The 17,220-nt window shown below is 62.7% G+C and overlaps 1 protein-coding gene across 1 annotated transcript; it reads right to left on the minus strand.

Moving 5' to 3' along the window:
* Positions 1-2,356: 2,356 nt before the first annotated feature.
* AKNA (AT-hook transcription factor) lies at positions 2,357-17,140 on the minus strand. The gene is given in 25 exon segments (XM_059486668.1): positions 2,357-2,633; positions 2,889-3,039; positions 3,270-3,380; positions 3,888-3,989; positions 4,072-4,221; positions 4,362-4,465; positions 4,652-4,732; positions 4,734-4,826; positions 5,048-5,234; positions 5,394-5,608; positions 5,989-6,095; positions 6,188-6,389; positions 6,567-6,740; positions 6,827-6,954; positions 7,032-7,206; positions 7,302-7,402; positions 7,494-7,517; positions 7,519-7,554; positions 7,984-8,201; positions 8,455-8,638; positions 9,101-9,175; positions 9,563-10,301; positions 10,341-10,493; positions 10,608-10,863; positions 17,026-17,140. Coding segments are annotated over 24 exon segments (3,948 nt in total). The 5' UTR covers positions 10,769-10,863; positions 17,026-17,140.
* Positions 17,141-17,220: the final 80 nt, after the last annotated feature.

The following is a 17,220-nucleotide window of genomic DNA, read 5'->3' on the forward strand; positions in this document are numbered from 1 at the left end:
CCTGGCTACTGCATTTGGAATAATTAACCACACTTTCCACATCTTCCTATCACGCCCTGCCTGGGCTGGGGGAGTCACAGCTTCCAGCTTGGGCACAGGCATGAGCAGAGGCAGCCAGAGACAATAAAACCTCTTTTAAATTCTCCAAACCTCTTTAAAATCTCCCAAACCTCTTTTTAAGTCCCCCAAACCTGTTTAAAATTCCCCAAGCCTCTTTAAAATCCCCCAAACCCAGCCCTCTTGGCCCAAAAAAGGAGGAAGGGACAGCCCCATTCCCATCCTCTCTGGGCTCATGTCAGGATCAGGCTCAGAGGGAGCTTGGAAGGTTCCAGACCTGAGTCCTTCACTGATCCCTCCCTCCAAATGTGGGAATTTGTTCAACAAATAAAAGAAAAATAAATACATTTGACACTGGCACTTCAGGTAGGTCCTACAGATGAACACAGGCTGAGGGGTGGAGCAGGGGGGTTTGGCTGGACCCATCCCTGGAAAAGCTGCCCCAACCACATCCTTTTCCCTAAAAAATAGGAATTAACTCCTTAGAAACCCAGCTGGGAGGAACAGGGGCTCCACAGCCCCACACCTGCTTTGGTCTCAGGTGACTTTTCCTCCACCAGCCCAGCTTCCCTGAGGATCCCAGGGGGAAAACCTCAAATCCATCATTTTATTTTCTGCCTGGATGATGCTGTGGGTGGCCACATCCAGGGATGACCAGAAAAGAACCCCAAAAATGCCCTAAGAGTTGTGCTGGAAATGCAAACCAGAATATTTATATATATATGTATCTGTAGAAAGATATATCTATAGAATCAGATACAGATCTGGACATACACAGATCTATTTATATCTGTCTCTATAGACATAAAACTAAATATAGATATGCCTATATCTAGATATATCCATTTATAGATACACATATATCACACACACGTATTATAGATCATCAATCAATACTCCAAAGAGTGATTTAGCTAAAAAATTCACATAAAAACCAACAAAAAAATAAATTTCCCCAGGGAGGATCCTGCTGGGTTCAAGTCCAAGGGCAGAGGGCACAGGGCACAGCCCCCTGAGGAGGCCTGGAAAGGGTGGAATATGGAATGCCAGGGGATGCCAGGGAATTCTGCCCACACAGGCACAGAGGTAAACACAGCTGCCAAGGGGGCTCGACCCACACGAGGTCAGAGCACCCCCAGAAGTGCTCAGGGTGGGGTGGCCACGGCCCTAGGGGGACACCTCACTGCTCCCAGGGGATAGGGCTGAGGAAGGCTGGAGGATTCTGCCCACACCTTCCCCCCTCCTGCAGCTTGGGAGGTCCTGGAGAGGGACAGACCGACGGACAGGCCATGCAGGGACTGCAGGGACGGCAGGACCGGGGTGGGAGCCAGGGCAGGAACCTCTGAGGTACCTCTGGCCCTGCTGCCCCGGGTTTGGCAGGGAGCACACAGTAGGGACAATGAGGGGTCCATGCCCCTCTCTTGGTGGTATGGAGGGTCTGGAGGTACCTCTGGCCCCAGGTTTGGCAGGGAGCACACAGTGAGGGACAATAAAGGGCCCATCCTCCTCTCTTGGTGGCACAGAGGGTCTGGAGGCACCTCCAGCCCTTGTGGCCCAGGTTTGGCAGGGGGCACACAGTGAGGGACACTGAGGGGACCATCCTCCTCTCCTGGTGTCACAGAGGGTCTGGAGGCATCTCTGCCCCCATGTTTGGCAGGGGGCACACAGTGAGGGACACTGAAGGGCCCATTCTCCTCTCCTGGTGGCACAGAAGGTCTGGAGGTACCTCTGGCCCTGCTGGCCCCAGGTTTGTCAGGGGGAATGCAGTGCAGGGATGCTGTGAGGAGCCCATCCTCCTCTCCTGATGGGGCACAGAGGGTTTGGAAGTGCCTCCAGCACTGCTGGCCCCAGGTTTGTCAGGGAGCACGCAGTGCAGGGACAATAAAGGGCCCATCCTCCCTTCCTGGTGGCATGGAGGGTCTGGAGGCACCTCAGGCCCCAGGTCTCGCAGGGGGCATGCCATGCTGGGACACTGAGAGGCCCATTCTCCTCTCCTGTGGCACAGAAGGTCTGGAGGTACCTCTGGCCCCATGTTTGGCAGGGGGCACGCAGTGAGGGATGCTGTGAGGGGTCCATCCTTTCCTGGTGGCACGGAGGCTCTGGAGGCACCTCAGGCCCCAGGTCTCACAGGGGGCATGCCGTGCTGGGACAATGAGGGCCCCATTCTCCTCTCCTGTGGCACGGAGGGCCTGGAGGTACCTCTGGCCCTAGGTTTGACAGGGGGCACACAGTGAGGGATGCTGAGGGGTCCATCTCCCTCTCCTGTGTCACAGGGGCCCCGGAGGTGCCAGCCGGGCCCTCAGAAGAGGCAGGAGCCGCGCAGGCCCCGCGGCCGGCCCAGCTCTGCGGCCAGGGCCCGGCTGAGGCGGCTGGAGCTCAGCCTGGCGCTCTGGGCAGCCTCCACAGCCCGGCCCAGGCACCAGTTCAGCTCCTCCAGCTCCTCCAGCTCCAGGCTCAGGCAGCGCTGGTGGCCCTGGGGCCGGGGAGGACGCTCTGCCCGCCGGGCACCCGCGGGGACAGCGAGGGGGACCCCGGCCATGGCTGGGGCTGAGGTAGGAACTGCTGGGGAGCAGTAGCTGGGAAGAAGAAGGGACACAGCTCAGTGATGGGGTCTGTGCCACCACCCCACCATGTTTCCATCCCTCTTCTCCATCTCCTCCAAGCCCACCCCACAGCACCACCCCCTAAACACAGCTTGTCCCCAGAGGAGCTGGTGGCAGTGTCACCCCAGAGTGGATCCCTAGGGTGGGGACAGCTCCTTCTGGGTTCTCCCTCCACCCCTGGGGATGCTGACGCCCCTGAGCCCCCTCCCAGCCCCAGGGCATCCTTACAGCATGGAGGGCACGTAAGGCACGAGGGGGACGGGTGCCAGGCAGACGGTGGCAGCAGGGGGGGCTGCCAAGTACCAAATTCCAGGTTGCTCCGGCTTCTCGGCTCCAGCGTGGGGACCTGGGGGACAGGAGCCACCAAGGCCACGCTCTGCTGAGGGAGGAAGGGAGTTAGATGTCCCCATGGGGGTTTGGTGTCCCCATGGGGGTTAGATGTCCCCGGGGCTGTGCATTGAGTGGCAGCCCCAGTGCCACCCTCCCCTGTGCCACACTGGGTGGGCACAGTCCCCTGGCATTGTCAGGGGGCTGAGGTTGTTCCTTGTCCCACCAGCCAGCCCCCAGGCAGTGAGAGCTGTGCCAGGACGTGTCACCCTTGTCACCTACCGTGTGTGGCTGTGTCCCTGGTGCCCGCAGGTGCCCGGCAGGTGGGGCAGGACGTTCTCCTGGGGGTGCTGTGCTGGGGCTGCCGGGGGGTGTCACTTGCCCCAGATGCAGCTGTGGAGAGAGGACACCAGGAATGTCCCCTGCACTGCCAGCCAGAGATGGCTAGGAAGAGCTGAGTGGTTTGGGGCGGCTGATGAGATGGGGAGGGGGCTTTCCCTGCAGGGAAAGGGGGGTCTGCAAAGGTGGGCTCTGCACTGGCACCTGGGACAGGGCTGGGGACAGGTGACAGTGCTGCCAGTGACACCTGGAAGCCCAGGGAATCCCAGCAATCCCAGGGAATCCCAGCAATCCCAGGTATTTCTGCCCACACAAGCACAGACAAACAGATGCCAAGGGGGGCTTGACCCCTGCAAGACCCCCACGAGATCAGAGCACCCCCAGAGCTGCCCAGGTTGGTCTCCCTGGGGGACAGTGGGGTCTGGCCAAGAGACAGCGGGGAAGAGCCTCAGGCCATGAGGAATGGGTTTGTCCCCTCCCTAAGCCTCTCCAGCTAATTAATTACAGTCATTAGCAGCTGTTAGGGGTGGTAGGGAAGGGAAGGGGCTGGGCACCACTCACCTGATGCCGTCCTGCCCCTGTGACATCGGGGACACCCCGAGGTGCCCGGCTCTTCTTGGGGTGCTGGGGTGGCACGTGCTGTCCCCGCCTGGTACCGTGTCCCTGCCAAACCCCAGCGTGAGCATGGCCAGGGTCCCCAGGGTGGGGACAGCCACCTTCAGCCCCACCACCGACCAGCACCCACCTGTGTGCTGTCCCCGGAATGTCACCGGCCCCGGGGGCTTCCCAAGGTGCTTCCGCAGGACGGGGGGTGCCCGGGGCCCGGGCTCTGACTCGGAGGCTGTGGCAGAGGACAGGGAAGGAGGGTGGCATCCGCCGGGACCCAGCTCCAGACCTGCAGGACCCGCCCGGGGCTGAGCACTGTGGGATCCGTGGGACCACCAGGACCCCACAGTCCTGCAGCCCCACAACATCCTTGGGAAGGCAAGTGGTGTGCAGGGAGGAGCGTGTCCCCTCTGTCCCCACCCCACTTACCGAGGTCCAGCTCGGGCTTGTCCCGTGGCAGCGATGCCGACCTCCCCCTCCGCATGGGTGTGACCCCGGGGGCTGCCCTGCCCCGCACCGGGGGGCTTGGCTGCCTGCACAGGGGACAGAAATGCTGTCACCGCCTCCAGTGTCACCACCTCCGCTGTCACCGCCTCCACTGTCACCACCTCCACCCGCCAGGCTGGCAGTCCCCTCAAGCCAAACCCCTCGATGGGGATAGGGACAGGCTGAGGCTGGGGGTGTCCCCACGCTGCCCCCGGGTCCCTCCTGTCACCTACCCCGAGGGTGCCGCGTCCTGCGGGGCCGATGGTGCGCTGGCCACCGGCTGCCTCCTGGCCGGGGTGACACGGGGAGTGGCTTTTTCCCTCGGGGTAGCTGCGGGAGTGGCACAGGCTCTCCTCCAGCCTCCGCCGCAGCCGCCAAACCTCGTCCTGCAGCGCCCGGATGGCCTGGCTGCCCCAGTACACACGGCCCAGTGAGGGGGTGCAGCCAGCAGGGACCCCAACAGTGCTGGTGAGCATCAGCACCCCCCCTCCCAGAGCCCCCATCCCCACCACCGGCACCCAGCAGCTGGGACCCTCCCCAAACCAAGCCTGGGCTGGCATCCAGCGCCCAGTGGGTGCCTTTGGGGGGTCCCTGTGTCACCCAGGCGGTCTGGGGACACAGCCACTCACTCGCGCTCCAGACGGGAGCCCAGCAGGTCACAGTGAGCCGGGTCCAGGGACGGGAGGTCGGGGGACAGGAAGGTGGGGGATGGCGTTTGGGGGGAGGGCAGGGGGCTGGTGGGGGTCCTGGCCATGGCTGGGGGGCGGCCACCGGCGCCGGCACAGCTCCTGGCTCCCACCTCCGAGTCTGTGTGAGCTGGGGAGCAAGGGCAGCACAGTGAGCAGAGACTGGGATACACCTCCCTCCAAGGAGGGTGACTCCAGCACCACAAGGAGGCCTGGGAACCCCAAAAACCAGAGCCACAGAGGCAGGGCTCCCCAGATCTCTCACCCTCACCAAGTCCTGTGTACTCACTGCCATCACCGTCGGGGTCGGGTCCCACCTCGCTGCCCTCAGCCCAGCGAGGGGGGGAGCTGCTCTCAGAGGGGCTGCTGGGGGGCCCCCCTGTGCCCCCCGGGGGGTAGATGCCCATCAGTGCTGTCTCGGAGGGGAGCGGGGTGGTCTCTCTCTCCCGTGGGGTGCGGAGGCTGCTGGGGATGGGGACGGAGGGTCCCAGCGAGCCCGGAGCCCTGCAGAAGGGACAGGTCATGCAGGCAGCCCCAGGGCTCCCCCTGGCCACGGGAGCTTGTCTTTTGAAAAAGAGCTACTCTTTTTTAACTATCTTCTCTTTATACCCCGAGAGCATCATCATGGCAAGACACTGTGAGAAACACTACACTTCCTGCAGTGTGAGCTGAAGAAAGTGTTGCTAGCTCAGGTATCAGGAAACTGATTCCAAAAGATGATTCTCAGCAAAGCTGACAGAATCACTGAATTGCAGGACAGCAGCTTGGTTTGGAAGGAACTGAAAGATCATCTGCACATCTCCAAGCCTGCTCCCCACACCTTCAGTGCCTCTCCCACCATCCCTGCTCCTCAAATCCCCCAAATCCCACAGGCAGGGCCGTACCCTGGGCCGGGGGGATGGTGCTCAGGGGTGTGCACAGGGGGTGACACCCTGCTGGCCTCCGAGCCCACGAAGCCGCTGTCGGTCTCTGGGGACACGATGCGCTGCTCCTGCAGAGGGACAGGGACAGCAATCAGTGCCCAGCAGCCCAGGAGGCTCTGGGGGGGCTCTCAGGCAGGGACCCCCAGCCCCAGGGACTCACCTTGCGGGGCCCAGGCTGGGTGGCACCACTGCCTGTCCCACCGAGGGACAGGGACACCCGTGGTGGCCCAGAGACCCCCAGGGGGGGCTTGGCAGAGGCTGGTGGCTCCTCAGCAGGGGCAGCGGAGGGGTGGCCCAGTGTCTGCTCCAGGTCTGGGGGTCCTCTGGGGGGAAGAGTTACAGCTCTTCTCTGTGGGAGGTGCCTGTGGGGAGGGGATGGAGCGGGAATGATGGGGCAGAGCAACCCCAGGCACGGGGAAATGTCCTGTGGGGAAATGTCCTTGTCCAGCTGTGCCATGGAGGTTGTGCACCCTAAGGTAAATAAAACTGGAGACCTGATGTCAAACCTCCTGCTCACCCCCGCCCCACACAGCACTTACACTGCCAAGGGCTCGAGGCTGGGCTCCTCCTCGAGTGACCGTGTCCTGCAGGGGACCTTGCTGGGGCCACCATCCCCTGCCGTGGGTGCATCCACCTCCTCCTGGGACTGGCTCCCCACCAGGCTCAGCTGCTCCAGGCTCAGTGACTCTGGCAAGGACTTGAAGTGCTTGTACCTGGGGGGACACACAGGCAGGAGGGGGTGGCTTTGGGGACATGCCCTCTGTCAGTGTCCCCCCTGTCCTGCTGTGAGGGCACTCACTGCTCCAGCAGCTCCCCAAAATCCTCCTCCACTTGGTGCTGCTTGTGCCAGAGGGGCCAGGGCAGCCCCCCTGCCACCCCCTCGCTGTCCCCTGCTGTCCCCCGAGGATCCTCCACCAGCACAGGGCTCTGTGGGCACAAGGGAGTAAGAGGGGCAACCCCCCATAAATGCAGTGGGGTGGGGAACCTTTGCACCCCCAGCTCACCTCGGGGTGTGGGGAGTGGGCAGCCGGTGGTGGGGACGGGGCTGGGGGGCAGCGGGGCTGCGGGGGGAGCTGAGGGAGGGACTGAGGCAGGGGCTGCCGCCTGCCCCCCGGCTCCAGCCGCTCCCTCAGCCCCTCCAGGCGCAGCCCCAGGCGGTAAATCTCCCCTTCCACTGCCCTGCAAGACACCAGCCATCAGTGCGGGGGGACAGCCACCCCCGGGGACATTCCAGGGGCTCTGGGGAGGGGGTGGCAGGGGGATGGAGCCCGTACCGGTCCGGATCGAACCCCCCTGCAGCCGCCGGGAGCTGCTGCCGGCCCCGCAGGTATTCCTGCTCCAGCGCATCCTGCGCGTCCTTCAGCATCCTCATCCTCTGCGGCACAAGAGCGCGGTCCGAGCCTGTCCAATGGGCCCTGGGCACGCTCCATGCCCCCAGACAGGGGTCTGGGAAGGGGCTGACGCACCTGGAGCTGTTCTGAGGGCGTGGGGGCTCCCTGCACGCACCCAGCTTTCGAAGGATTCCACCTGGCCGGGGTTGGACAGGCTGAGCCTGGCCCTGCTGTGCCCATCCCGCACCCCCCTAGACCCCCCATATGAAACATCCCCAGACACTGCTCCAATGCAATCCCCCACTGCAGCCCCCTCTCCTTCCTTCCTTCTTCCCTTCCCTTCCCAGCACCCCACAACACTCCCTCTTCCCCACAGCATTTCCCCCAACCCCTCCCATTCAGACCCCCTCCACAGCTGCCCCCAGCAGCGCCTCCCCAGCCTATCTCCATAGTCTCCCCCCAGAACTCCCCCCAAATCCCCTCCCTGCTGCCCCACAGCCCCCACCAGCACTCCCCAAAAGCCCTTCTCCATGCAGCCCCCCTAGTACCCCCCTCTACAGCTCCCTGTTCCCGCACCTCTGCACCTCTCCATGCCCCAGCCCCCCAGCAGCCCCCCAGTCCTCACCTGTGCCTGCAGCCGGCGGCTCTGCCCCGCCAGGGCCCGGGTGAGCTGGGGGCCGGGGCAGCAGCAGGGCCCGGGGCAGGTGGGGCAGCACCCCCCCGGTGGAGGAGGGGACTGAGGCTGGGTGAACCCCCCTGCTCTGACAGTCCCGGGGCTGCAGCTGTGAGAAAACATGAGGACAAGGGACACTGCAGGACCGGTGACACCAGAGTGGGGAAGGGCTGTGGGGGACAATCCTCCCAGAACTGGAGTGGGAGGGGGGTGAGCGGGGCAGGGGACATGGATCTACACACCTGCGAGGTGTGGGATATGGATCATCATACCTGTGAGGTGTGGGGCTGTGGGATGTGGGCTATGGATCAACACACCTGCGAGGTGTGGGGCTGTGGATCTACACACCTGCAAGGTGTGGGCTGTGGGATGTGGATCAACACACCTGCGAGGTGTGGGGCTGTGGGATGTGGATCAACACACCTGCGAGGTGTGGGCTGTGGGACACAGATGAACACACCTGCAGCTGGCGAGGCCGGGGCTGTGGCCATGCCCAGAGCCGCTGTCCGTGCCTGGGGATGCTCAGGGTCATCACTCGGCTCCCGGTGCTCACGGTGCCCACGGCGAGGCTGCGGCTGGGCTGCGGCGGGTCGGAGAACAGGCTCACCTGGGCAGGGAGAGCGGGTTTGGGCAGCCAGCCTGCACCCCGACCCACCCACCGTGCCCCGGGGCACCCCGAAGCACCCCATGGCACAGCAGTGGGTGCGGTGAAGGTGGGGACACGCGTGCGGGGGGCGGTTGGCACAGCCCTGCCTCAGTTTCCCCACCCACGCCGTGGCAGAGGTGACACGGGGACGCGCTTCCTGCCATCTCAGAGACGTGCCCCGCCATTCCGGGGAACAATCCGGCTCTGCCACCGCCTGGCACAGAGGGGACCCTGCCAGGCGAGGGGGGCTTGGTGCTCCCTGGCTGCTTTGGGCTCAACCCCCCTCCCTGGGCTGGGACCGCTCAACCGCAGCTCCCCGGGAGGAGGAAGAGGAGGAGGGCCGGGGGAGGAAGGCACAACTCAACCTCAGGGCAGGGGGAGCAGAGAGGGGAACGCCCCCAGGCATCCTGAGCCCCCACCCACCCTGGCGCCCAGGCGCAGCTGGTCGATGGTGTTCTCAGCCTCGGCGTACTTGGTCAGCAGCTTGTGGTAGTCGTCCTGCGGGGAGGGGACACCAGTGAGGGACAGGACCCGGCACGGGGGCGGAGTCCATGGGTGGGGTGCAGGAACACCCTCTGCAAAACACCCGACCCCTCTGTGCAGATGTGACCCCCGCTTCTCTGCCCCCTCTCCTCCCAGGGGGACAAACATCCTGAGGGTCACAAGCTCTGTGGGGGTGACCGCCATCCCGGGGGGACAAGAGCATCCTGTCCCCAGCTGAGCACTGCCCACATCCCTGCTCCTTCCTCCTCGCCAGCTCCATGCAGGACGGGGAAAGTGTGACCAGCACCACACCCATGAGGGTCCCAGAGGGAGTGACACCCCCATGTCCCCCCACCCTCCAGACCCTCCGAGTGTGGCTGTACGGGGGGAGCCGGGCGTTACCTGGAGCTGCTGCACCAGCGCCGTGGCTTGTCTGGGGGACCTGAACTCCTGCGGCAGCCCGGCCGTGCTGGGGGGCTGCGGGGACGCGCCCTCCCCGCTGCTCAGCAGCACCTCCCGGACGATCTCGGCCGGGATTTGAAGCCGACGGGGCCGGCGGGGGCGGGCGGGCAGCACCCGGCCCCGGGGCGGGCGGTAGCTCTGGTCGAACTTCACCCGCGCCTCCACCTTGGACAGGTCGGGCAGGGGGTGGTTGAGGCGCCCTCGGCCGTACTGGGTGCCCTCGGTGCCCGTTCCCGAGGGATCCTTTGTCCCCTTGGCACCCGTTCGCCTCCGGGGGCTCAGGGACCGCGACTGCCGGGCGGCCTTGGGGGGCACCACGGCGGGCGCTGCTTTCTTGGGCACTCGGGATCTGCCGTGCCCTTGGGGTGCCGGGGCATTCCCGGTGCCCTGGGGCTGCCCGGTGGGTGCCACGCCAGCGGGTGCCATCCCTGTGCCAGCCCTCTGGGACTCGGGGACGCGCTCGGGGCCATCGGGGGAGAGCTGCAGGGGGAGGCTCCGTCTGGAGCTCCACTCCTGCCTGTGCCCCCCGAGGGTGTCCCCGGCCGTGCCCCAGCCCCGGAGCTGGCGGAACGGGGTGCCGGGGCCAGGGCTGGTGTCCGAGAGCCCTGAGGTGTCCCCGCCGTCCGTGCTGCAGCCCCGGGGCTGGCACAGAGCCCGGCGGTCCCTCATGGCCACGGGGCTGCCGCTGGAGCCCGAGCCCCAGCAGCCCCCCGAGGACAGTTCGGGGTAGGGGTCCCCATCGCTCTCCGCCCCCCAGGGCCCCTCGTCCCCCCCGGAGCTGCCCCGCTCCTCCTCCTCCTCGGCGGCTCCTGCCGCGGCTGCCATCGCCCCTCCTGTGCCGGGGACCCCTCCTGCAGCTCCTCGCTGCCACCTGCAAAACAGCGGCACCGCGGGGCTGTCACCACCCACACCCGGCCCGTGTCCCCCCGCTCCAGCGGCTCCGGCGACATTCGGGACCACCCCCTGTGGGCAGGACTCACCCCACGGGGGGCTCCTGGCGCCCTCCCCCAGGCCGATGACCCCATCCTCGTCCATCCGCCTTTCAAAGTCGTCTTCTTCCTCCTCCTCCTCCTCCTCCTGCTCTTTGCCGTGCCAGCGCGTCAGCTCTGTTTGCGTCCAGCGCAGCCATGGTGCCGGGCTGGCCATGGCCCCTCACTTGTGTCGCTTCATGGCCCGCGGCGGTGGCGGCGGCTTGGGGACCTCCTTGTCGCGAATGTAGGTCACAGCATCGCCGCCGCGTCCTGGGGGGGCCGGGGGAGAGGGGGGGATGCTCAGCGGGACGTGCTGGGCTCTGTTTGAGGAGTCTTCCCTGTCCCCCAAATCCCGGGACAAGAGCAACCCTCGGGGGGCGCTCCTTATAAATGACGGGGGGGGGACACCTCGGATCAGACCCTCCCACTCTGTATCCCACCCTGAAGCTGGAGCTGTCCCATCTCTGCCAGCACTGAGGTCCTCGTGAGGAAGGAGCCCCTCAGAGCCAGCCCTAAATGTCCCCCACACTGGGAGGGTCTTCCCTGTCCCCCAAATCCCGGGGACAAGAGAAACCCCCGATGACAGGGGAGACACCCTCGGATCAGACCACCCCACTGTGCATCCCACCCTGAAGCTGGAGCTGCCACATCTCTGCCAGCCGTGAGGTCCTCGTGGGGAAGGAGCCCCTCAGAGTCACCCCAAAAAGGTTTGTCCCCCACACTGAGAGGGTCTTCCCTGTCCCCCAAATCCCGGGGACAAGAACAACCCTCGATGACGGGGAGGGACGGGACACCCTCGGATCAGACCCCCCCACTGTGCATCCCACCCCAAAGCTGGAGCTGCCACATCTCTGCCAGCACTGAGGTCCTCGTGAGGAAGGAGCCCCTCAGAGCCACCCCTAAATGTCCCCCACGCTGGGAGAGTCTTCCCTGTCCCCCAAATCCCGGGGATGAGAGAAACCCCCGATGACGGTGGGGACACCTCACATCAGACTGCATCCCACCCCGAAGCTGGAGCTGCCACATCTCTGCCAGCACTGAGGTCCTCGTGGGGAAGGAGCCCCTCAGGGCCACCCCAAAAGATTTGTCCCCCCCACCCCGGGAACACCCAGCCCATGCTGGCACCCCGTGGATGTCACCCCAGCTGGACAGGCACACCCTGGGCACCACCAGCAGGAGCACCCCAAAGATCCCTCTGGATGTGGGGTCACAGCAGAGACCTGACACACAAATTCTCCTGATGATCCCAAAGCATGAGCTCTCCCCTCACCCCCACATGGGGTTTCCGCCAGCAGCCGGATGCCAAAACCCCAAATGTGGAGTGTGGCAAGAAAGGCCACGGGGTTTCCAACCCCTCTGCTGGATTGGAGCCCCATAAACCCAAATTTTGCCCCGGGGAGCCAAACCAGGCACCTCCAGCCCCATGCAGGGACACTCACCCTGTACCAGCAGCCTCAGGACATCCCCATCACTGTGACCCCACGAAAACCGAGCCCCCCGAAACCTTCCTGTGCCTGTGGGGCAGCCCAGCTTTTGCAGAAGGAGGAAATGATGTTTCCTGCAAGTTTGCAGGTGGCCACAGAAGTTTTAACCCCATCCGGCCCTGCGCAGTGGGGGCTGAACCCTCCTCCCACAGCATTTTCTACCAAAACCTTTATTATTTAACCCAGTTCAGAGCAAAATGCTGTAGGAAGAGAGGGGAGGGAGATCCCTGGGACCATCAGCAGCTGGTCCATAAAACATCAGCACGAGGATCTTCCAGGAGACCCAAAACTGAGCTTTAAAGCCCCAAAATTCAGCCATCCTTGGAAATCCCCCAGATTTCCAAAGGGAGGGTCCATCCTGGGATGCTGCTCACACTCCCAGGGATGCTGTGGCTGCACCCAGCCACTGTGGCCTGTCTTGGCACATCCACAGGCAGCCAATTAAGCCAGCTCGTTAATGTGTAATTAGTGGCACGCAGAGGACAGCTTGACATGCTAATGAAACCACAGCACGATCCCTGGGGTGGCTGCTCTTAGCCAGAGGGTGCTGTGGTGATTTTGGGGTGCTGCTGGCTCAGGGATGGGGGTGATGAGGACTAAACCTACCCATAGCACCCACATGCTCTGGGAAAAGTCCTCTGATCCCCTCCCAAGCCTCAGTTCTGCAAATTCCTTGGGTGTTTGTGGGGTTTGAGGTTATTTTCCAGCACTGCCTGCCACCAAGGGCATCATCCTTGCACCAGCCTTGCTCCTAGTCCTGCCTGCATCCTTGGGGATTTCAAGCAGGAGCAAACCCCAAAGCATCCCTTAGGGTCCTGCAAACCTCCTGGGGGGTTTGCATGAGGTTTTCCCCCCCATAATGAGTAGATAACTCCATTCCCCACACCCGGAGATGCTCCACAGCTTCTCCTGCCACCGGGGGAGATGGGACTCTTCAGACTCTGAGCTACTGAAACCAAAGAGGGATTTTGGCTTTAGCTCCTCCCTGGGCTGGGATGTTTCCAGCCCCAAGTCCTTACACACATCCCAGAGATCCCCACTGAGTGCCTCCCATCCCACCTGGAGCCCTGCAGGATCCCAGAGCCATGAGGAACCCCAAAAACCACACTCAGGGTTCCCACAGGAGAGTGCTGGGTGAAAGCAGCCTGGGTATAGGAATGTGTTTTCTATTGACAGAGTGACCAAATTATTCTTTGTCTACTTAAAAAAGCAAAATACCCACAAGTTTCTCTCCTCAATTGGGTAAAAAGACCCCTCACAAGACCTTTAGGACTTCACCTCAAACCTGGAGCTGCCCAATTAGACAAAGGCCAAAAAGTCCCACCTAAGTAATTCACTAAAAAAAGAAGAGAACAAAGGAAAAAAATCACTTTTGTGGAGTATTTTACCAAAAACAAAACCCTCTTACTCCTAACTCAGTTTTTCTCTATAAGAGCTTTATTATTTTGCTTTTTATTAAAACTTTTTCTGTTTCCAGCACTACCTCAAAAACCATCCTACTAATTTTATACCATTAAAAGTAACTAAGCTATCTCAAGTGTAATAAATTCTCTTCGAGCACATAAAACCTAACTCAAAAAAACCCCCATCACCTGGGGGTCCTGTTCTCTTGGGATAAAGGGATTTAAAACATTCCCAACCCATTTCTGGTGTTTCTTTAACCCCATCCCAGGCAAGGGATGGGGATTTTGCATTTCTTGAAGGAGGCCATGCCTAACCCACATGCTGTCACCCCATTTCTGAGCAGTGATTCCAACATGCACAGCCCACAGCAGTCCAAACGCAGCCACAGTTATTGCTTTCCCAGAAAATCCCTCTGCTGATGGTCATGGTGGCAAGAGCAAAAAATTTCTGATTCTTTCCCCCCCTCTAAGTGATTTTCTCCCTGTTATGGGAGCACAGAAAAGCTTGAAAAATGATGTGGCTTCGTGCTCAGCAGCCACAAATCAAACAGAAACAATTCCAAACGTGTGTGCAGAAATATATCCATACATTTTAATTTTCCTCTTTGAAAGCCAGGATTTTTTGCAACAAAACCTAAAAACAAATTTAAAAGCCTCAGCTAAAAATCCTGAACTCTGCTCTGCCCCAGCCCCTCAAATCCTCTCCTGCCCTACAAATCCCAGCCAGGGCTGTCCCAAATTGTGGCTCAGGGCAGAGGGGCTCAGATGAGGGGGGGATGCTGCCAGTATTGCTGGGTGCTGCCAGGTTTCTGTCTGTCCTTCCAAAGCCCTGATCCTTTCTGCAGGCAGCAATCCCATCCCTGTCCCACTCCCTGCTCGGATCCCTGCCCCGATCCCATCCTTGTCTCACTCCCTGCCCCATCCCATCTCTTATCCCATCCCTGCCCCACTCCCTGCCCTGATCTCATCCCTGCCACGATCCCATCCCTGCCCCAATCCCATCCCATCCCATCCCATCCCATCCCATCCCATCCCATCCCATCCCATCCCATCCCATCCCATCCCATCCCATCCCATCCCCTCCCCTCCCCTCCCATCCCATCCCATCCCATCCCATCCCATCCCATCCCATCCCATCCCATCCCATCCCATCCCATCCCTGTCCCACTCCTGGCCCCGATCTCATCCCTGTCCCACTCTCTGCCCTGATCCCATCCCATCCCATCTCATCCTTGTCCCACTCTCTGCCCCAATCCCATTCCTGTTCTACTCCCTGTCTTGACCCCATCCTTGTCCCACTCCCTGCCCCAATCCCAACCCCTCCCATCCCATCCCATCCCATCCCATCCCATCCCATCCCATCCCATCCCATCCCATCCCATCCCATCCCATCCCATCCCATCCCATCCCATCCCCTCCCATCCCATCCCATCCCCTCCCATCCCCTCCCTGCCCCGGGCAATGACCGAGGTGCGAGGCTGATCCCGCCCAGCTCATCCCGTGTGTGCAGGGAAGCCGCAGCCATCCAGGCCAGCACGGAGCCATCGTGGCTCCTGGGTTTATCAGGGCTGACAGCAGAGGAGACAGGAGCATCCTCCGCCCCAGGGCTCGCTCGGTGACAGCGAGGGGGGGACGGGGCTGCTGTCACTCTGCCTTCACTGCCTTGTCAGCCCCCGGCAGAGCAGGGGGGATGGGGGGGCTCGAAACCCCGCAGCTCCATCCCCACATTCTCTGAGTGATGTGGAATTACCCTCCTGCTCTGTGTCCCAAAAATCCCTTGCCTAGGACGGGTTACAGCCCCTCTTGCACATCTGTGCCCATCTGGGATGCAGGCGGAGCTTAACCCCCGTCCCAGACAAGGGATGGATGTTTTGCATCTCTTTTAGAGAGGTTTGAAGGAGGCCAGAAAGGCCTCGGGCTGAAACTTGGCAAGGCATGTCTGCGCTCCAGGAGGGAGAAATTCCTGGTGTATAAACCCTTTTTTAAAGCCCACAGAGCCCCGTTTTAATAGCCGTGAAAGAGGGCAGAGAAGCGGAAACGCTGCACTCTCAGTTTGCATTATTTCCTACTAGAACGAGGGAGGGACCATCACAGCGAGGAAGAGCCTGACAAACCTCCCTGGTCCTCTGACAGCACACGCCTGTCACCATCACTGCACGGCCCACGTGTCACCCCAATTCCAGCGGCTGGAGGGGCCCCCCATACTGGCACACCCCCACGGAGAGGCACCAAACCACCACGGAAATGTCATTTTTCCAGCACTTGCACCGAAGCAAAGCCCCATAACAAGACAGAGAACTCTTCTTTCCTCCCTCCTCCCTGGCACACGGACCCTCCTGTCCTGGCTGGGGACACCCCCGAGCTGAACACCCGCAGGGCCGGGGGCGGATGGCCGTAATTCCCGGTCTGAAGGACAGACAGCCTTAATCCCCGTCTGGAGAGCGCTGCCGCTGTCCCCACCACAGCCGGTGCCACGGAGATCCCTTCTTAGCACAGGGCAGAGAGGCAGCGGGGACACGGCCGGGGAGATTGTGCTGGGCTGAACCACCCCAGCTTCCCTGAGCCTCCACCTCCCACAGCAAAGAATTTATCCCCAATATCCCACCCAGCCCTGCTCTTTGTCAGTTTGAAGCCATTCCCTGCGTCCCGTCCCTCCATCCCTTGTCCTCTCCAGCTCTCCTGGAGCCCCTTTAAGCACTGGGAGCAGCTCTGAGCTCTCCCTGGACCTTTTTCATCCGCGTCTCTCCCAGCCCTTACGGGCAGCGCCTGCCCTGCCGCGCTCCCCGCCTGCCCTTGAACTTTAAGAAGCGATTTCAGCCGCGCCCGGAAGGCACCGAGCGGCTGCGGCCGAGCACGGGACACCCGCGACACCCTGGGGCAGCGGCGGCTGCCATGAGCACGGCTGCCCTTTAAACAAAACACGGAACTGAAGCTGAACCTACCCCGGAGACTTCCCCGGAGGAGCCGGCGGCGGCTCCCGGCCCCGCAGCCTCCGAGAGCCCCGGCCGAGCCTCCGAGCCGCCTCCGCAGCCCCTGACGAAACTCTGCCGGAATCCTCCGGCCCCGGCGGGAAGGAGGCACCGGCAGAAGAAAAGTTCTGACAAGTTTCCTCGGGGCCACGGAGGCTGCGGTGGCGTGGGGAGGACACGCCTCGGTCAGGAGCGGCGTGTCCCGCATCCTCCCGGTGTGTCCCGCATCCTCCCGCCGTGTCCCATGTCCTCGGCCGCTGGGACCCTTGCCAGGGCTTGGGGTGCCCCCGCTCAGCCCAGGGATCTCAGCCAGCCCTGCCGAGCCGGGCTCAGCAAAGCCGGGCTCAGCAGAGCCGGGAGCTCTGGATGCGGCCCCGGGATGGGGCCCGCGGGCTGCGCCTCCAGCTGTGCCTCCAGCTGTGGCTCCAGCGGGGCTCCGGAGGCTCTGTCCTTCCTTCCAGCTGCAGCAGGGGCTGCAGGGAGCAGCCCAGCCATTCCTGGTCCCCCCGGGCACAGCTGGGGCACATCTGGCCCGCGGGCACCGCTGGAGCGGCGCCCTCACCCCGCGCTGCCCACCTGTAGGAAGGGCCCGGCCGGCGCCTCCTCGGCCGGCGCTGGGCGGCTCCGGTCCCGATCGTGATCCCGGTTCTGATCCCGATCCTGGTCCTGGTCCCGGTCCCGATCCCTGTCCCGATCCAGCCCGGCCCGGCCCCGCCGGACAAAAGCGCGGCCCGCGGCGCTAGGGGGCGTGGCCTCCTCTATTAGCATACC

Source organism: Ammospiza nelsoni, chromosome 20, assembly GCF_027579445.1.
Source record: "Ammospiza nelsoni isolate bAmmNel1 chromosome 20, bAmmNel1.pri, whole genome shotgun sequence".
Lineage (NCBI taxonomy): Eukaryota > Metazoa > Chordata > Aves > Passeriformes > Passerellidae > Ammospiza > Ammospiza nelsoni.